This window comes from Gymnoscopelus microlampas (assembly GCF_963454915.1).
Source record: "Gymnoscopelus microlampas genome assembly, chromosome: 8".
Taxonomy (NCBI): Eukaryota; Metazoa; Chordata; class Actinopteri; order Myctophiformes; family Myctophidae; genus Gymnoscopelus; species Gymnoscopelus microlampas.
Window position 1 is genome coordinate 1,249,282 of NC_139945.1, and position 21,810 is coordinate 1,271,091.

Consider the following 21,810-nt stretch of genomic DNA (forward strand, 5'->3'; position numbering starts at 1 on the left):
TTCTTTATAGACTTTCTCCCATACACCCCTCTCTCTCTCTCTCTCTGTCTATGTCTCTCGTTCTATCCCCCTCTCCCCCCCACTCTCTAGTTTGAAAATTAGAATACTGAACTGTACTTGACAGTGTGGTATTTATTGATTTTGTTTATTATTTTTGTGTCAGCATGTGTTGGCACTGGACAAACTGTGTCCAGTGACAGCCGGACATGAAAATAAATCATTCACACCCACACACACACACACACACACACACACACACACACACACACACACACACACACACACACACACACACACACACACACACACACACACACACACACACACACACACACACACACACACACACACAATGCTGAACTAGCAGCTGTTAGAAAGTGCTGGTTCAATGGAGGCTTCCCTTACATAAGCAAAAAAGTACTCTGTAATTTCACTGGGTGTATCCCCACACACACACACACACACACACACACACACACACACACACACACACACACACACACACACACACACACACACACACACACACACACACACACACACACACACACACACACACACACACACACACACACACACACAGAGAGAGAGAGAGAGAGAGAGAGAGAGAGCAAGTGAAGCAACAAAGAAAGTTGGGGAAAAGAAGGCCGGCTTTTAAAGGGACCTCGACCAACTCTAAGAGTTACAATGTAACTGTAAGAGTTCAATATATGCTCTGTTATAAACTCTGTTATATGCTCTGTTATATGCTCTGTTATATGCTCTGTTATATGCTCTGTTATAAACTCTGTTATATGCTCCGTTACATTGTAGCTCTAAGAGTTACATTGTAACTCTAAGAGTTACAATGTAACTCTAATGGTGCGTTCACACTGGCAGATACAAAAATAAGAAGATCAGTTGGCTCTCATGCATTGAAGGAGGCATGAGCTCGGACTCCATAGGTTGGCAGAGGGAGTGTAGCGCCCAGGATTACATAGACAATCGGCACTGGGTGTAAAAAATAGCCCAGCTATGAGACCACGCACACACACACACACACACACACACACACACACACGCACACCCCGCATATTGTCAAACCATTATCAAAAGGATAAAAAGGTGTGTTTGTAATTGTATAAAAGTAAAACTAAAGGGTTTATTACGTTTCAGTGTCTATCTGTGACAATCCTTCAATAGCAAATACATGTCCATGAGTTAAAGGCTTCATGCGGTGTCCGTTGGGTGAAATACTCCTTTAACTCACTCACTGCCATAAGACGACTTTGACTCTACACTGTGATGTCTTTTCTACCTTTTCATCCAAAGCCTGGAACTACAGTATGAGCTCACCACTATGTTATGTTCTACTGAAAGAGAGAGAGACTACCACTATGATATGTTCTACTGAAAGAGAGAGAGACTACCACTATGATATGTTCTACTGAAAGAGAGAGAGAGAGAGAGAGAGACTACCACTATGATATGTTCTACTGAAAGAGAGAGAGAGAGAGAGACTACCACTATGATATGTTCTACTGAAAGAGAACATAAAAGGGCATAACTCTACACAGTGACTTAACTTTGAAAAGGTTTTGGACTCCTGGACCAAACTGTCACTGATGTAGGAGAGAGGAGACTAGGAGACAAGGAGGTCACAGAGGAGACAAGAGGACATGAAAAGGAAAGACAGACAGACAGACAGACAGATGAATAGACAGACAGAGAGAGACAGACGAACAGACAGACAGACAGACAGATCTCCCCAGCAAAGGGAGAAAAAACATTCTGTCTGTCTGCTTCAGCGTCCTTCCTGCACTTGTCTGCACTCCATTTCAGTTTGACACACACACACACACACACACACACACACACACACACACACACACACACACACACACACACACACACACACACACACACACACACACACACACACACACACACACACACACACACACACACACACACACACACACACACACACACACACACACACACACACACAGGGAGGGAGGATATCATCGAGCACATCAATAGGCTCAACGACTTCCTGTTTCCCTCAAAGCCGTTTCCTGTCTGAAGGGCAGCCTCCTCCTCGGGCCAACATTTCAAGTCGCCGTGGAAACGGGGAGAGGAGGAGGGGGGGAGGAGGGGGGATGAGGGAGGGAGGGGTAACTATAAATACCCTCCTGCCATGTCTCTGTACAGCTAAAGGCCTCCACAGGGTCAGATCTTTCTCACAGAAAAAAGAACGGACATCCTATATCTTACATGCTATATCATGCTAACATGCTACATCATGCTAACATGCTACATCATGCTTGAAAATAGCAGATCTACAAGTTCACAACGCGTCGCGTCGCGAACTTGTAGATCTGCTATTTTCAAGCATTTTAGTACTTTTACTTTTGGTACTTTAAGTACATTTTGATGCCAATACGTTGGTACTTTTACTTCGCACTAAGTGAAGGTGGGGGCCGCATGTGGCCCCTGGGCCGCCCGTTGCCCATGTATGCTAATAGCCGCTTGACGAAGCCGGATTCGAACCCACAACCTCCTAGGTGGTGGTCAGCTACTTCACCACTGTGCCACCCCAGGGCTATATTTTTTGACATTTTTAACTCCACTGATCTTGTCAAAGGGGTCCTCGCCATAAAATAATTGCAGACGGGGGTCCGCGGCCACATATACACGATGACTCTGGGGGTCCTTGACATGAAACGGTTTGAAAAGCACAGATCTGAACCATCAAAGGACCATCTGTGACATTTAAACAGTCAGTAGTTAGAACCTCTGGTGTTCCTTTTCCTAAAGGTTGTCACAACACACGAGGTCCTGGAGATCTATGATGAAACACAGACCTGTCTGCCTGTCTGTCTGTCTGCCTGCCGGCCTGTCTGTCTGACACCCACACAAACTAAGTTTAGTTACAAATGATTCAACTTCAAGACCAGGTCTTTGATGTGTGGATGCTGCTAGACACTATGAATCAATCACACACACACACACACACACACACACACACACACACACACACACACACACACACACACACACACACACACACAGTGTGTGTGTACTTGGGTGGAGGAGCACTTAGTGCCCCGGTGTTGTCACATGTTGTTTAACAATGCTAATGCTAATGTTTATCAAAGCTAATGCCTTCTTCTGATGTTTGTTTAAACGCGTTCAGACGCTTAATGGCTTCTGTATTGTACTGTATACACTCTGTGTGTGTGTGTGTGTGTGTGTGTGTGTGTGTGTGTGTGTGTGTGTGTGTGTGTGTGTGTGTGTGTGTGTTACATTTTCCCTCGACACCTATATCCCTGAGCCAAACTGCTGCGAGGCCTTGTGAGCTTGTAGATCTGCTATGTTTGGCTTAAGTTCTCCACAGAATAGGGATGCTAGGGTTCAAGTGGTTAATGTAAGAAAGAAAAATCATATCGCGCCCCCCTGTAGTAACTCTGAGGACCCCCTTTTGAAGACCCCCGCTCTAAGACACTCACACTTCCACACCCATACCCTCTGCTATGAACAACAAAGCCGGCACACGTTTAGCATCACAATAGTAAACAAGAAAGACGCGCGACCGCGGGAAGCGAACGCAAAAAAAAAAATGAACGAAAAACTTTTTTTTTTTTTAAAGTAACAAAAAAAAAAAAAAAAATACAAAGAAATTCTGCGTTAAAAGGAGCATCTTAGAAAAATACAAATTCACAAAAAAAAAAAACTTTGAATGTTTTTGAACAATTCAACAAAGTGTTTGAAGTGCCTGTTTCACCCACTTCCGGGGGGCGGAGCCAAAATCCGGGCCCGAAGTATTTGTTCGTAGACCCCCACTTAGGGGGGGTAGAAAAAGTTTCGGAGCGATTCGGGCACTTTTCATTTAACATGGGGGTTTCAATGGGGAGTTTTAAGGAGCCTTCTCTGGGGCGTGGCTTCCGGGGGAGGGGGCGGGCTTAAACACAACCTTGACAGGTGTGTTCAGTTTTCAAAGACCTTTCATTTGATGTATGGTACGTCTATATTGGACATTTACTTGGCTGCACACAGGCTGCACACAATAGTGCACACAGAGACACACACACACACACACACAGATACACAAGCCGAGCACGGTGTCATAGTAAGCTCCACTTGCGCGGAGGCGCGCCTCCTTCCGCTGTGTTCGCAATAACTCTGTGCGATCAGGACAAAGATACACAACTTTGAAATGGCAAAAAAATGTTTGTTTTAGTGGAAGTTGTGTCCTTTCAGCCATCGCTGCACTAAAACATACCGGTTTGTTTTTTACAGCTTGGCAACAAGCGGTCAATAAACAGACGCTGCAACTAGAGTCGTCACTTTCACGGTTCTTTCTACTCATGGACTGGCTATAACTACAACCCAGAAATGGTGCGTTCAGGCTCAAAGAGCAGCCTTTACTACTGCTCCCTCACTCACACACACACACAACATGTTCCCTTTGAAAAACAGCAATGAATTCCAAGGATAGAAAAGGACATCGTATTCAACCAGCAGAGATAGAAAGCAGTAGAAAAATGAATTCCAAGGATAGAAAATACATATTGTTTTCAAACCAGCAGAGATAGAAAGCAGTAAATCCATTAGAACTCACCACTGTGGGTTTGGTCCTCTGCGGGGGAGGTGGTGGCAGGGCGGGCGTCTGGGGGTCCTCCACCACGCCCTTCTGCGGTCCAGCTTCCTTTAGTCCACTGGGTGGGGGGGGACCCCCTGGGACGTTTACTCCACTGGGTGGGGGGGGACCCCCTGAAACCTTTAATCCACTTGATGGGGGGAGACTCCCTGAAACCTTTACTCCACTGGGTGGGGGACCCCCTGGGACCTTTAATCCACTGGATAGGGGGGTCTCGGTGGGACCCTCTGGTGACAACAGCGTCCCCTCCGCGGGCCTGTGACAACATCACAACATTTTGACTTGTTGATTTAAAGGAGTAGTTCACCCAAAACAAAACAAACAAAAAAGAATCTGCATGCATTCAAGGCTTCATGGGGTGTGTAATTATTCGAAAATAAGTAATTATTTATTTAATTGTGATTAACGGTTTAATTGTGTGTTTTTTTTGGCGGGGGTGGGGGGGGGGGGGCATTCAACATTGGAACATATGAATAAAAATGTCATTTCTGTTTTTCTGTCTTTTAGGCTTCGTAAACACAAATTGCACGAGCGCAGAAATAATGGCAAATGACTGAAATATACAAAACAAAGGACTGATATATTTAATAACTTTAAACTTTCAAACAAAAAATATATAATAATATTTATATAATGGAAATTGCCGATTCTCAAATACTTGTCATTAAAAGGTCAACATCACTTTGTTAGGGGTTTGGGTTGTGTAGTTACCTTGTCATGATGTAACTCCAAAGATGGACAAGAAATCTAAAATAATTGCTCCATTGTTAAGACATTGATAATTCAAAATATGCTCCTCAAAGACTTACATTGTACGGTAAAACAGCTCTCAAAGTCACTCTTTTAGCACGTAAACAAACAAAGCTGATTCAGACAATACAGAGCATCACCAAACCCACTACTGTTTCTTGTTTTAATACAAATGTCAACTTCCTGTTGATTTTGCCATTGATTTTCTTCCTAATAAAAATAGTACAGTAGTGGGTTTGGTGATGTTCTATATTGTCTGAATCAGCTTTGTTTGTGTTTGTTTATGTGCTAAAAGAGTGACTTTGAGATCTGTTCTACTGTAAATGGTAAATGGTGCATTTATATAGCGCTTCTATCCGAAGCGCTTTACATTGATTGTACCGTACAACGTAGGTCAATGAGGAGCATATTTAGAATTATCAATTTCTAATCAATGGAGCAATTATTTTAATAATAATAATAATAATAATAATAAACTTTATTTGTATAGCACCTTTCATGACATGAAATGCAGCGCAAAGTGCTTTACAGAGCAAGAATACAGTTACAGTTACAACCAATTTAACAATAAAGCAAACAAAAAATAAAATAAAATAAAAGCAAAAGCATAAAACATTAAAATAGGCAATACAGTGAGGACTTAAAAATCAACCAAAGAGAGTTAGATGTCTTGTCCACCTTTGGAGTTACATCATGGCAAGATAACTACACCATTGGTTCTCAAAGTGGGGTACGGGGACCCCCAGGGGTACTTGAGGCGGTTCCAGGGGGTCCCCAGCTTAATAATGGACAGGAACCAAATGGACCCTTATGGGTCTGTAACTCTGAGAGTGTACAAATGGAACCAAATGGACCCTAACGGGTCCATTTGGTTCCATTTGTACACTCTCAGAGTTAAATTAACATTGATTTTATGATATAAATTGGGGTCCCAGAGGTATAAATGCCATTAAATGGGGGTCCGTAGCCCTAATGCATGTCAAACTGGGGGTCCTTGACATTAAAATGGTTGAGAATCACTGCTAGAAAGCTGTATAAACCTTCTCTTATTGGGGTCCCTGGCTTATCTTTTCAAATGGGGGTCCGCGGGCTAATAAGTGTCAATTTGGGGGTACTTGACATGAAAAAGTTTGAGAACCACTGAACTACACAACCCACTCCTCTACCACAGTGGTCTGGCCCTTTAAGGCTGTTATATGATCATTGTGACAGGGCCTTACCCCTGGGTTCCGTTCGGGGCCCCCGGCACCTGTGCGGGCCCCGCCCCGGGGGGGCCCTCAGCAGCAGCAGGAGGTGGAGGAGCGGTCAGCGTCATGATGAAGCGGTCGGTCGAGGCCTCCTCATCCTCCTCCTCCTTGCCCCGCGGACCTCCACCCAGGACGGAGGGCTCCAGGGCGGGCCGGCAGCCCCCCTCCTTCCTCTGGGGGGGGTGGTGAGGAGGAGAGATGGGGATGAAGGTGGAGGAGGGTTGGCTGGCATGGCGGACGTGTTTGGACCTGGGTTTGGGGGGCTGGGGGGCAGAGAGAGAGAGGGAGGGAGGGGGGGCAGAGAGAGGGAGGGAGGGGGAGGGAAGGGTCAGTTGTTATAGAGTCACAGGAGCCCACTTTCAACCTTATATCTTTATCATTTAACCCATTGAGACCTGAAGCCGATTCTACATGTCTCCTAAATCTCAACAGTTTTCTGAAAAACCTATGTTTCTATATCAGTGGTGCTCAATCTTTTTCATGTCAAGGACCCCCATCATTATATGTATTTGGCCGCGGACCCCCATCAAAATATGTTGTTCCAGGGACCCCCAGAAGCAAAGATTTGAGTTAAAAATGTTCGCTTTAAAAATATATATATTCTGAAGATTTGGACACATTTTCAAGATTTTTCAAAAATAGCAGATCTACAAGCTCACAGTGCGGCACTCGGTGCCGCGCTATGAGCTTGTATATCTGCTATTTTTGAATAGCCCAAAGTGTAAAATAATGCTTTTTAGCTCAAATCTAAAAATGACACAGTTCCAGGTCTTAATGGGTTAATATCAGAATAGTGATATATTTATATATATTGATTTCAGCTGTTATGATTCATAACATGCAAACATGACCCACTTTAATGACTTCAGTCTATATTAGTAGCTTCATGACTAGTATTAACATTCTGTTGTCTTTGTTATGTCCAATGTGTTTGTATTTATGTTCATAAAGTTAACATAAATATAACTAAATGCATTTGAAATTAAACAAAAATGTTACAATTCAAAAGTAGCAAAAAACAAACAAATCAGTATTCCAAATCAAAAATAGCAAAAATAGCAGATCTACAAGCTCAAAACGCGACACGGCACGTTTGGTGCTTGTAGATTAGCTATTATTGCTACTTTTGTGTGACATACTAGATTACAGTGCTACTCAACCCGCGGCCCGTGGACCAAATATATGGGTTGCTTCCTTTTTGTATTTGTGTTTTATAACCTTTTCAACCGGCATACACAGGGGCGTCAATTGGGTACGGCAAGGTAGGGCAGGTGCCATACGTTGGCTCCAAAAAATATAATAAACATGAATAGTAGCCTAATGCAGGTGTAAGACCATTGTGTTTGTATTGTGGTATAGGTATAATGCATAGTTTTCTATGCATTTCGGAGGTAAATACGTCTCCCTTATTTCAATCTCTGGGAGTTGGCAACCCTAACCTTGCCATACCATAGCTTTTGCTGTAACTGGCGCCACAGGACACACACACACAAAATAAACAGGTACAGTGAAATTAATATGATGTCAAAATGTACATTTTCTTATAACAATAACAATGTGTAGTGTGTGTGTTACAAAATCCAAAAATCCAAAATAGGGCCGACATTTTTAGCTTGCGGCCCTTGGACTTTCGGTACTTTGCTGAGTGGCCCTTGAGCCGTCTTAAGTTGAGTAGCCCCGTACTAGAATGACGAAGTACGCCATTCATTTACGAAAAAATATGGAGATAAGAGGTGTCTGCCTGACAGCAACAATATGCAATGTGGCCCTCTGGAGTGAGTGATGGTGGAGAGGCCACTATATTTCCACAAAGTTGCATCACCCCTGTAGTGTGTACGTTTTTAGCTATAACCCTTATTTCATACGTTGGGGCTGGTCAAAAATAGCAGATCTACAAGTTTGTCTGCTATTTTTGAAAGATCTTGAACGAATGTTGAACCTCCGAGCCCGAGCTCCAAGATTTCCTACGCATGTGTGCAAATGGCGAATAAAAGTCTATGCTATTCTAAACCCAGGGCAAAGTAACATACTAGGCCTTTACTTTTTTATTTTTTTATAACAAGAAATGATCCACGATTTTGTAACCCTTTTTCACCCGGTGCCAATTATCTAAGTAATCCTGGGCGCTACACTCCCCCCAACAGCCTAGGGAGCTCAGAGCCGAGCTCATGCCTCCTTCAATGCATGAGAGCCAACTGACCTTCTTGTCACCTGACAGGGGGGAGTTTACCCGATAGGATGTAGCATAGATATAGAAACCTAGATACCTCATTGGCCTCTGCTGTTCGTTGGAGCAACTCGTATCGCGGCCCGCCATTTTCGCGTAGGCAAACTGACACTCAAAGTGACTACTGGCCTCGCAGCACGTTCACTACTGGCCAATCACAGTGCGTCTTTTCTAAGACTTGTCAGAATCTAGTTGTCCCGCCCCCGACTGCCTCTGATTGGCCTACCGAACGCCCCCCTTCTGTGACACACGCGGAAGCTCGCCTACAGCTTGCCTACGGGAAAATGGCGACCGAGATACCAATGCCTCAGAGCCGAAGGAGGCGTCTACCTTTATATGTCTATGGGATGTAGCGTGTGGAAGGAACACGTTATGGGGGAGGCGGTATAGAGACCAGGATTACTGTATGTTTATGTGAGGGTATTAACTACCCAGAGAGACACGGGGAGAACATGCAAACTCCACACAGTGTGGGCCCTTTCACCAACCCCACCTAGGGTATGGGCGCTGATGACGCGGAGGAGAAGACGCCCCCAGCGCCCACAACATCCCCGGCGGGAATCGAACCCAGGACCTTCTAGCTGTGAGGCGAAAGCGCTACCGACTGCAACACCGTGCCCCTCATACTAGGACTTTAAATAAACAACTTATAGCAGAATCTGAGATTCCTTGTGAATGAAAACGAACCAAGAAATAAAAATAAAAACGAATGAAAATGTGAAATGAAAACTCTGATACTGACCCTGGTCAGGGGGTCCTCCTCCAGAGAGGTTTGGGGGGAACCCAGCGGGGAGGGGTCCTCCTCGCTGGGGAGGGAGAACAGAGCCGGGCGGTTCGGTCGCTTCCTGGCGGCTCGCCGGCTCATCCTGGGCGACAGGACCTCTGCCAGTTTGAGGTCAAAGTTAAATTTCTCCCCCCCTCCCCCTCCCCCTCCTCTCCGGTCTATGACATCATCGTCGTAGTCGTCGTCCTCTTCGTCGTCGTAGTCGTGGTCTGAGGGGAGGGAGCGTTGGGACAGCGAGCGAGGCTTGCTAACGTCGCTAGCGGCCGGCTGGTGCGTCTGTGTCTGCATTCCCAGGTGAAAAAAATATAATGCAAGTGTACAGAGAATATTAAAATTCATTCTTCAAATGGCTGCAGCTGTGCAATGGATTACCCCGTGCGGATATATATATTTTTTCCATTACTAACCGGACCCTGTGTGTGTAATGAGCCGATCTCCGTGAGGACAGAGGTCACAGAGAATATTCCATGATTTTTCAAAGGTGCAGTAAAATCGCCGTTTTTGCTGACAGCAGTGAAACACTATTACACTATTACTATGGCACTTAAAGAGTTAAAAAAAAGTGACATAGTGTTCCTTTAAGTATAATATTTGTGTTCACCTGTGTTGCGTGCTCCGGTTCCCATAACTCCTCCCTCTGCTCGCTGAGGATTGGCTCGCTGCTGGCAGGTTCCCATAGCTCCTCCCTCTGCTCGCTGAGGATTGGCTCGCTGCTGGCAGGTTCCCATAGCTCCTCCCTCTGCTCGCTGAGGATTGGCTCGCTGCTGGCGGGCGGGAGGATCTGATGACGATGCTGCTCGCCGATCGGCTCGTGGCTCTGAGGGGCGTGGTCGGCGCGGCGGCGGCTGGGGTCGCTGAGGGACTTCTTCTTCTTGCCGTTGGCGCCGTGCCGCTCCGCCTCGCCCGTCAGACGCTCCATGGCGCCCGGCTCGCCCACGATGCCCAGGATCACGCCCACGTAGTCCTGGACGCCGTCGCTGCTGCTGCTGCACACCGATAGGTCGCTGGCCGCGCTGCCGGCTGAGCGTTCCGATAGGCCGCCGCCGCCTCCGCCGGCCGCGGAGGAGGAGGAGTCGGCCGGAGCTCCGCCTCCTTTAACGGACAGAGAGCCCAGCAGGTTGCTGTCCACGCTGTTCCCCTCTACGGCCACAGGGCGGCGCCGCTGAGGCATGGGGTCACTGAGGGAGCGCTGCACCGCGGAGTCTGAGTCTGAGCCTGGTTCATTAACATGGTTAGCCTGGTTAGCCTGGTTCATTAACATGGTTAGTCTGGTTAGCCTGGTTCATTAACATGGTTAGCCTGGTTAGCCTGGTTCATTAACATGGTTAGCCTGGTTAGCCTGGTTCATTAACATGGTTAGTCTGGTTAGCCTGGTTCATTAACATGGTTAGCCTGGTTAGCCTGGTTCATTAACATGGTTAGCTTGGTTAGCCTGGTTCATTAACATGGTTAGCCTGGTTAGCCTGGTTCATTAACATGGTTAGTCTGGTTAGCCTGGTTCATTAACATGGTTAGCCTGGTTAGCCTGGTTCATTAACATGGTTAGCCTGGTTAGCCTGGTTCATTAACATGGTTAGCCTGGTTAGCCTGGTTCATTAACATGGTTAGCCTGGTTCATTAACATGGTTAGTCTGGTTAGCCTGGTTCATTAACATGGTTAGCCTGGTTAGCCTGGTTCATTAACATGGTTAGCTTGGTTAGCCTGGTTCATTAACATGGTTAGCTTGGTTAGCCTGGTTCATTAACATGGTTAGCCTGGTTAGCCTGGTTCATTAACATGGTTAGCCTGGTTAGCCTGGTTCATTAACATGGTTAGTCTGGTTAGCCTGGTTCATTAACATGGTTAGTCTGGTTAGCCTGGTTCATTAACATGGTTAGCTTGGTTAGCCTGGTTCATTAACATGGTTAGTCTGGTTAGCCTGGTTCATTAACATGGTTAGCTTGGTTAGCCTGGTTCATTAACATGGTTAGTCTGGTTAGCCTGGTTCATTAACATGGTTAGCTTGGTTAGCCTGGTTCATTAACACGGTTAGGCTGGTTCATTAACATGAAAATGATTGAACAATGTAATGATTTAATAGTGTTTTTGTGGGACATTGGAGCATGTAAATAAAATAAGTAACAGTGGTAGTGTGATGCTGCTAACAGCGGTGTGATGCTAACTGAGGTGGTGTTGAGATGCTAACTAACTGTGGTGGTGTGATGCTAACAGCGGTGGTTAAACGCTAACAGCGATGTGATGCTAACTGAGGTGGTGTGATGCTAACAGCGGTGGTTATACGCTAACAGCGATGTGATGCTAACTGTGGTGGTGTGATGCTAACAGCGGTGGTTATACGCTAACAGCGATGTGATGCTAACTGAGGTGGTGTGATGATGCTAACTGTGTCAGGCTCGTACCTGTGGTGTTATTGTTACCGGACGAGAACTTTCGTCGACGGCGGACGGCACTAGGGGTGGGAGGGGCTTCCAGCCTCTCTGTGGGCCCCTGCTGGGGGGTGGTCTGGTTACTGTCCATGATGATGCAGTCACTCTCAGCCCTGAGGGGGTAGGGGTTAAACCATTAGGGGGAGGGGTTAAACCATTAGAGCTGCCAGTGTGAACGCAGTATAGACCACCGAAGTCTGACGTAATTTACGCATCCTTTGTTTGTCTACCTGGTTCGCAGTTTTCCACCCCCATTCTGAATCCCATAGACGTATTTAATATTGCGTCAAATAAGAACTGTGTTCCAAAAACAAACAAATGACCCCGGCGGTTTGACTCTTATGGATATGAAGCATCAACTGACGGTGAGAAAACCATTACTTACTTCCGTAAGTAATGGTTAATTAGTTACTTCCGCCGAATGAGTTACATTTTCGCCAGAAACAGACTGTATCAAATATAAGTGACTGACTATCATAAACGATACAGAACCTCCTCCCTGACAATATCACAGAGACAGTTTGTTTATTTTTGGACCACAATTCTTACATGAGACGATTCTATGATGACCCAATGTTATTCTCCATAGAGAAATGACTTTACCAACCAGGGGATGAACGAGTGTCGTCAGGACTTCGGTGGTCTATATGAAAACTAACAATGATTATCTCTCATCATTACGACGGGGCGATTACGTGTTCGTTTAGAGGAACTACCTGAGGGCTAGTGTTAGATTATGTCAGCGGTGATGCAACTTTGATGATGGAGAGGGCCACTATATGTCCACACTCACTCCAGAGGGACACCTTGCATATTGTCGGGCAGACGCCTCTTATCTCCGTATTTTAACTTTTCGTAAACAAAAGTAGCAAAAATAGCAGATCTCAAAAAAAGTAGCAAAAATAGCCGATCTACAAGCTCAAAACGCATCGCAGTGCGATGCGTTTTGAGTTTGTAGATCGGCTATTTTTTTTGCTATTGTTGAATTGGAATCGTGAAAAGTAACATTTTTGTTTAATTTCAAACGCATTTAGTTATACTTATGTTAACTTTATGAACTTAAACACAAATACATTGGACATAAAAAAGACAATAGAATATTAATACTAGTCATTAACACATCCACTGCCAAGGGCTAATCTCAGAATGTACTCACCAGTGCCAAGGTTTTATTGTTGTTTTTTGTTTTTTTCACGTCGCCATAGGCCCCGTTAAAATCCTTTAGAATGCGCGATGGACTGTTTGTAAACAACCTGCACATGTCCCTGTGTCTACTAGTGCAGACCACGTGTCAAACGGAGCCGCCATGTTTGAGTTCTGACCGTTTATGTTAACATGGGAAATGTGAGGAGAAAAAACTACAAGGGCTAAACAGGGGTTTTAGTGTGCGCCTTAGAATGGAGGCCGACGGGAAACAAAAAACGGGATCGCACTTCCGGTCGACTTCCGGTGGTGTTACACTGAAAATGGTCCGTGTAGAAAATTTAAAAAAAAAAAAAAAAAAGGAAAAAGCACCCGGACCGTAGCACTACGGTCTCGGCGCTTAACAGTTGGATTTAACGGACCGTAGGACAACGTTCTTGGCGGTTAATGTGTTAAGCCACTAATATAGACTGAAGTAATTAAAGCGGGTCATGTTTGCATGTTATGAATCATAACAGCTGAAATCAATAATATATCACTATTCTGATATTAACCTGTGGGCCGCATGAAGTGAAGGTGGGGGCCGCATGTGGCCCCCGGGCCGCCAGTAGTAGATTACGTGGTAGTTTGGAGGGATCTCTACCTGAGGGTGGGACGAGGTGGAGCTGCGTTGGATGGAGTCATAACGCTCGCGTTCGTCTTCTCCGCCTCTGTCGTCTTCTGGTCCGTCCTCTGGTCCGTCCTCTGGTCCGTCCTCTGCTCTGTCCTCTGCTCTGTCCTCTGGTCCGTCCTCTGGTCTGTCCTCTGCTCTGTCCTCTGGTCCGTCCTCTGGTCTGTCCTCTGGTCCGTCCTCTGGTCCAGGCCGTCCGTCTGGTGGAGAGCAGACTGCTTCCACACGGTCACCGGCTGCCCCAGGACGTCCCTGGCTACCAGGGGGGGGGACCCCGGAAGGAAGGACCCCCGCTGGGGCCCCCGCTCCCCCTCCCCGCAGGGCGGGTCGCAGGGGCCCGACTCGGGCTCGGTCACGATGCCCTCGTCCGTCAGGCTGGACTCGTCGTGTCCCGACAGATCTCCTCCAGCAGAGCGCTCACAGGACATGCTCTCTGAGGAGTCCACCTTCTGGAGCTCTCTGTGGGGGTCCCTGTGGAGGTCTTTGTGGGGGTCCCTGTGGAGGTCTTTGTGCGGGTCCCTGTGGGGGTCTCTGTGGTCTCTCTCTACATCTCTCTGTAGATCTCTCTGGATTAAAGTTTATAGAATTGGAAAGAAAACATTTGAGTTAAAGGTAAAAAATAAAATAAAAGTTTTTAAAAAGGTTCTCAAACTATGGGTTGCGACCCAAAGTGGGGTTGTGGGAAGGTGCTGTTGGGGCATTGGCAACCGGAAAAATAAGACATGAAATCAAGAAATGGAAAAAAAAAGTGTGGTCGTCGACTCGTCGGGGCCAACGTGAAGAGGACGTCAAAGACGGACACTTGACTCCTCGTCACAGCACAGAGACACACAGAGACACACAGAGACACACAGATACACAGACTAGCTGTTCATAAACAACAAGCACAGCGCAAATATAGACATGAATGGAGCCCCTGCCCTTTTACCCGGAGGTAAACAAGTGCCCCCTCCAGACAAGGAAAATGTAAAAAAAAAAAGAAGAAGAGATCTATTACCCCCCAGAAATTACTTTCAACTGCCCCTAGCTGCCTAACGGTAAGGCCGACAGGCATGGCAGTGTATGTGTTGGATGCAACTCAAAGTGAACTTTACTCAGGTATCTGGTTTGTCGGCGTACGACCTTCCTCGCCCGAGTTATTAGAGAAAAACACGCGAAAGCGGCCAAAACTCAATCGAAAATCTGAGATCGAAAATCGGCAAAAGTGGACGTTTTCAAGATGTTTTGGCCATTATCTCTGGAACAGAAGGTCCAATCTGCTCAGTTTAAAGCTTGTTGGATGTGTGACTTTGAGGACATTAAGTAATCAGTGACACCTTTTTGTTTTCTTTCGGGTTTTCGGGCCTAAAAGTATGGTAATCGGGCCGGCCGGCATTAGGTGCCCTTTTGAAATTCCAGCCCCTGCCTCTCCAAATGTCTCTGCACGTTCCTGATGAACAATATAGTTATATAGTTAGTTCAATAGGAGCGGGTGTGCTGGGTGGCTTAAAAAGAGTTGTTGTAACTCCGAGAGCGAGAGGGATCATATGTGGTTCCATTTGTACCCTCTCTCTCAGAGGTAAATTAACACTAGTATGAGTTAAATTAACACTGGTATATTGGCGCTGGAGGAGTCACTGTCTGTGTACATTTGACCTGTTGTAGCCGGTGTGCCATGCAAACAGGGCAGCTCCCCGAATCGGCATTTGAGTCAACAAACCGTTAAATGTACGGATCACGATGTAACATAACGGAGCGGGCAGACAACCCGACCGGCAACAGCTACCTCACCGGGATTAATCTATCTATATAATCGAGGAGTGACTTCCGCGCGACGCTGACGCTATAGCCACAGCTCTGTAATCGACTAAACACAACACCGACACACCACATCTCGCCAACACAGTAGCGACAACGTGCGCGCTGAATTTACGGCTGGCGTAGGGCACCTCTCATTGCTCACTACACATTTTCCACGTCGCAACATAATTAATTCCACTCACCACATTTCGGACAAAACGGAAGGGGAGACAGTTTCGTACCGTTTACCGTGCGCGGCACCACCGAGCCAAAACAACACGAGGCGGCATTGTGGGATGCCAGTCGGGATGCCAGGTTTTCAAAAACAAGCGCCAGAAACAAGCAACCACCTTCATGAAAAAGAAAAACACCGCCGAAGGGTTCCGCCATGTTCCACGGGGGGCCCCGCGGGTCCCGACACTCCCAGGGGGTCCGCGGACCCCCAGGAAAAAATATATAATATATTTATATATTATATATATTATAAATATATAAATATATTTTTTATACTTTTTTTTTTTTGGGGGGGAAATTTTAATCCGACGATTTTGGTACCCCAATATACACGCGCCCACGCTGGGCCCCGTGCGCGGCTAGGGGGTCGGGCGCCCGGACCTCTAGTAATAATAATAAACTTTATTTGTAGAGCACCTTTCATGACATGAATTGCAGCTCAAAGTGCTTTACAGAGCAACAATACAATTACAGTTACACAACTAACTGATCAGGCCTGTTACAATTATGACATAATCGTTCAATCGCAACTATTTGAGACAATCGCAATAATGTTTGCATAATCGTCATATTCGTTTCCATGTTGAAAAACGTTCAGACATTTTCAAATATTTAAAAAAGGAGAAATAGCAGATCTACAAGCTTACAACGCGTCGCGTTAGGCTTTCGCCTAAAAAAAAACATTTACTGACTAGAGCTGAAATCATAGAGAAAATGTCCTTGGTTTTAGTCTTCACACTTTTGCAAAATTCAAAAAGAAAAAGAGCTAAAATAGCCGATCTACAAGCGTGTAGGTTGTGAGCTTGTACTGCGGATATTTTCAAAAAAAATTCTGAACTTTTTGAAATCTCACTCCTGAGAAATAGAACAGTATAAAAATGTTTAAAAACTAAGCCTTTTCCCACAAAATAAACTATACTGTCAAACCCACTTTAAAAACGATACTGTCAAACCCACTTTAAAAACGATACTGTCAAACCCACTTTAAAAACTATACTGTCAAACCCACTTTAAAAACTATACTGTCAAACCCACTTTAAAAACTATACTGTCAAACCCACTTTAAAAACTATACTGTCAAACCCACTTTAAAAACTATACTGTCAAACCCACTTTAAAAACTATACTGTCAAACCCACTTTAAAAACTATACTGTCAAACCCACTTTAAAAACTATACTGTCAAACCCACTTTAAAAACAAACTGAAATGAACAAACATGTGAAAAGAAAACTGAAGAAACAAAAGAATGAAACAAATCAAAGTATACTAACCTTGCTGTGTAGATCTGTGATTGTCCTCTCCTGCTCTCCGTAGGACTGTGAAGTTTAACATGTTAAACATTTATTGTTAAACAAAGCATTCCGTTTAGAATGTGATTTAAACGTGTTCTCTTTGAACGTCGGAACAAATAAAAAGTACAATCATGTTTGGCTTTATTAAACCTTCTTTTTTTCTTTGGCTATTCAAAAAATAGCAGATCTACAAGCTCGTACCTTGTAGATCTGTTGTTTTCTTTTTGAAAATGTGTGCAAATCTTTGAACATATATTCTTTAAAGCAAACATTTGTAAACATTGTGCCCCTAGAGAAAAAGATTTGAGTTACAAATGTTCGCTTAAAAATATATATATTCAAAGATTTGCACAAATGTTCAAGATTTTTCAAAAATATCAGATCTAGCTTGTAGATCTGATATTTTTGAATAGCGCCACAGAGTGCCGCACGATGAGCTTGTAGATCTACTATTTTTGAAAAATCGTGAAAATGTGTGCAAATATTTGAATATATATATATTTTTTTAAAGCAAACATTTCTAACTCAAATCTTTGCTACTGGGGGTCCCTGGAACAACATATTTGGAGACGGGGGTCCGGGGCCAAATACATATAAGTTTGGGGGTCCTTGACATGTTTGAGCACCACTGATATAGAAACATACGTTTTTTCAGAAAACAGTTCCAGGTGCTATGGTCTGAATGGGTTAATGTGCTGTTTTACATTTTTGCCTAATAAAATATTCAATCAATCAATCACTAAAAGACTAAGGTTTTGATATTTAGTCGACTAAGACTAAACCATTTCAGGAGACTAAAATAGGACTAAAACTAAATGGTTATTCAAAAGACTAAAATCAGAATTTGCCGTCAAAATGAACACTGCATTGCAAGTGAGCTTGTAGATCTGCTAGTTTTTAACGGTTCACAGACAAAATGACGCAAAAAGATAAATTGCGATAATAACCCGTCACAACGTGAAGACATGCAGCCTTACCTCCACGCTCTCTCTGTCCTCCGACATCAGACAGATGTCCCGGATCACCTGTCTGGCCTCCTGGACGTAGCGGTCCTCCGAGGCCCCGCCCCCCTGCCCCTCCCCCTCATCATCATCATCATCAAACCCGAAACCTCTCGACCTTCCTCTTCTTCCTCCTCCCACCCTCCCGACCCGGAAGTCTCCTCCGTCGCTTTCCACTTCCCTGTCTGCCACTAGCCCCGCCCCGCCCCCTCTAACTCCTCCCCCTCCGTCGTCGTCCCGCCCCCCTGTGTCCAGCAGGTCCAGCTGCTGTTCAGAGCAGCTCCTCTGGGCGGCGACACCACCACCCGTCGTCGCCGTGGTGGTAGCGGCGGCGCCGTCGTAGTAGCAGCGCCTGCTGCTGCCCGTGGCGGTGGCAGGGGGTTTGTCGTGGCAGGTGAAGGACTTGGCGCGGCGCAGCGTGGCCGTCAGGTCCTTCAGGGACGGCCGGCGGCAGCCTGACGTCGCCGACGCAGCCCCGCCCCCCGGCGAGTGCTGACCGCGCGACGACGACCCCATCCGGTACATCGACGGCGACGACGGCCCCTCGCCCGCCCGGCGCTTCACCTTGTAAAAAAAACGTGTATATTCAAAGATTTGCACATATTTTTCACGATTATTTAAAAAAATAGCAGATCTATTGATCTGTGAGCTTTTGTATACCTGCTATTTTTTGAATAGCCAAATACATCTTAAAATTAGACCCTTCAGAAAAATGCGTTTATGCGATCGCAGAATTTACCGCATAATCAGCAAAATGGCGCATAATTATGCGGGGGTAACGTTTTTTCAAAAGGGCTGCATCGCATCGCATAATACGCACATCGCATAATATAATACACATCGCATAATATGCGATTCGCATCGCTTATTTACGCATATTTCGCAACTTTTAACATATTGCCGCATATTTCACAACTTTCTGCATATTTTGCAACTTCCCGCAGTTTCACCGCATTAAATAAAAAAAAAAACTGCATATTTCGTCGCAGAATCAAGGATTTTAGACCGCATAATCAAGAGTTTTAGCCCGCATAATCAAGAGTTTTAGCCCGCATAATCAAGAGTTTTAGCCCGCATAATCAAGAGTTTTAGCCCGCATAATCAAGAGTATTAGCCCGCATAATCAAGAGTTTTAGCCCGCATAATCAAGAGTTTTAGCCCGCATAATCAAGAGTTTTAGCCCACATAATCAAGAGTTTTAGCCCGCATAATCAAGAGTTTTAGCCCGCATAATCAAGAGTTTTAGCCCGCATAATCAAGAGTTTTAGCCCGCATAATCAAGAGTTTTAGCCCACATAATCAAGAGTTTTAGCCCGCATAATCAAGAGTTTTAGCCCACATAATCAAGAGTTTTAGCCCGCATAATCAAGGATTTTTGCCCGCGTTTTTCTGGAGGGTCTATAAAATGACACAGATGTGTTCTGGAAAGGTCCAGGCTGAATTCCAAAGCTTATTTTGCTAAAAATCGAACATTACACGTACCGTTTCCTTTATAGAACCTTTTTTTTTTTTTTACACCAATTCAAGACAAATCTCAAATCACTTCTCTTTGACTACCAAATACTTTCCTTATGGACTGCTTTTAGTTAAACTGAGTTTATTCAATTCAATTCAGAGGTTTTGAGTCTTTGTGACATTTATATGTGTGTATTTTCTACATTCATGTAATTTTACCTTAAAGGACGGCTTCACCGCTTTTCAACCTATCTTCATATAATTGGTCCTCACTAATACTCATGATAAAATGGTACCATTTTTTTCTACTCGGTCTGTGTCTCAGAGGAGGGCTGTGGACAGTTCAGAGTCCCGTCTACCAGTGACATCATCAATGGGGAATCCAAGCTAATAGAAACTGCAGGCTTTCTATTCCTGGAAAGTTGCAATGCAAAAAAAGAAGCCATTGTTCTCGTGTTAATAAAAATCTATATAAAAAATGTGAAATCTTGTTGGAAAAAAAAATCATGCCTAACGATGATGTCACTGGTAGACAGGTTTCTGAACTTTCCACAGCCCTCCTATGAGACACAGACCAAGTAGAAAAACATGGTACCATTTTATCATGAGTATTAGTGAAGACCAATTATATGAAGATATGTTGAAAAGCGGTGAAGTCGTCCTTTATTAAAGGAGGAGTTCACCCAAAAAAATGACTTATTTTCTATCAATTACACACCTTGAGCTCCGAGAGGTCTCCTGCGTTCAGGAAGCTGAGGAGCGTCATGGTGTCAGAGGCGGCGATGTCCGGGTTGGAGGAGGAGATGCGGCTCCTGCTGTCGGGGTCGTATGCCGCGGACCCCATTCCCCCTCCTCCCCCCAGCCTCCTCCTCAACCCCCAGGTGGTGGTGGTGGTGGTGGAGGTCTCGGCCTTCGTCGCCCCTCCCCCTTCCCTCGGCGCCGCTTTGGGACGGAGCCTGGCGGTAGCAAGCGGGGCGGCTGCGGCACGAGAGAAGTTATCGCCGTGTCCGAAGCTGGGCGAGCGGTACATGGTGAAGTTCCCGTGGTACGTCTTGCTGCTGACGGACATTATGGCGGAAGAGGAGGAGGCAGCGCCGCCGCGAGAGAGGCTAGCGGCGCTAGCGGCTCTGTTAGCGCCGCCGCCGCTAGCCACAGACGCTGCCCTGTTAAACGGCACGTTAGCGTTAACGTTAGCGCGCTCCTCCTCTTTGAGGGTCTCCGTGCTGGAGTAGCGGCTGCTGCTGCTGCAGCGCGACGGCGACCCCGCCCCCGCCCCGGCCGAGAGGAAGGAGGGGATGCTGACCTTTGACACGCGCGACACGCCAGGAAGCGAGGCGGTCGTGTTGGCGGCGGGCCCCAGCGGCCCAGAGGCCAGACGCTCCCAGCGCTGGCTCAGGCTCCTGGAGACGCTGCTGCCGCTGCTGCTGCTGTCCATGATGACACGGCTCCTGAACGGACGTCCGGCCGACTCTCCTGCATCGCCACCGGGGGCAGCGTGAGCGTGGCTCTGCTGGTGAATTTGAATAGCGGTCAGAAATGTAGACGGCACGAGGGCATACAGTCAGACATACTGTAGCTCCGACGGAACTAGTCCATGAGCCAGAGCCCCGACATTGAGCAATGATTATCTAAAGAGTGGGCAAAACCAAACCTATATTAAATTGTTCATAGGGTCAATACGAGTAAATAAATATATGATAACCTCTCCACAGGAGCAGCTTTTTCATGGTTATTACACATTTTGTTATTTTCCCCATACGTACATGACAGGTGAAAAAATGACAACATTTAAAAAGAGTTATCATAATGAAACTTCTTGAGTTGATTACTTACATGAAGACAATGATTTATCGTATTACAAGTTTTCTGAAATTGTACATTTAAATATGCAAATTAGGCATTTAGTCCATGAGCCAGAGCCACAAAATTGAGCCAGATATTGAATATTCCCTCGTTAAAAACCTTTGACTCCAACATCTTAACAAAATGAAATAAGAATGTTGACTCTGGCTTTGTCCAATGTTCCAATGTTGATTCTGGAAAGTTATGCAAATTCGGGCATATTTTCCTAATGCCTAATTTGCATGTTAAAATATACAATTTCAGAAAACTTGTAATACGATAAATCATTGAAGTAATCAACTCAAGAAGTTTCAT

General features: G+C 45.4%; 1 protein-coding gene across 1 annotated transcript in view; it reads right to left on the reverse strand.

The window, feature by feature from the left end:
- The window catches only part of arhgef17 (Rho guanine nucleotide exchange factor (GEF) 17), a 147,946-nt gene that overhangs the window by 115,351 nt on the left and 10,785 nt on the right, over positions 1 to 21,810 (reverse strand). Inside the window, exons 5-13 of the mRNA XM_084064031.1 lie at positions 20,372 to 21,163; positions 18,175 to 18,762; positions 17,177 to 17,221; positions 13,864 to 14,456; positions 12,051 to 12,190; positions 10,252 to 10,865; positions 9,609 to 9,932; positions 6,613 to 6,902; positions 4,604 to 4,898 (exon numbers count right to left, since the gene is read on the reverse strand). Coding sequence (XP_083920157.1) covers positions 4,604 to 4,898; positions 6,613 to 6,902; positions 9,609 to 9,932; positions 10,252 to 10,865; positions 12,051 to 12,190; positions 13,864 to 14,456; positions 17,177 to 17,221; positions 18,175 to 18,762; positions 20,372 to 21,163 — 3,681 coding nt within the window. The remainder of the gene's footprint in view (positions 1 to 4,603; positions 4,899 to 6,612; positions 6,903 to 9,608; positions 9,933 to 10,251; positions 10,866 to 12,050; positions 12,191 to 13,863; positions 14,457 to 17,176; positions 17,222 to 18,174; positions 18,763 to 20,371; positions 21,164 to 21,810) is intronic.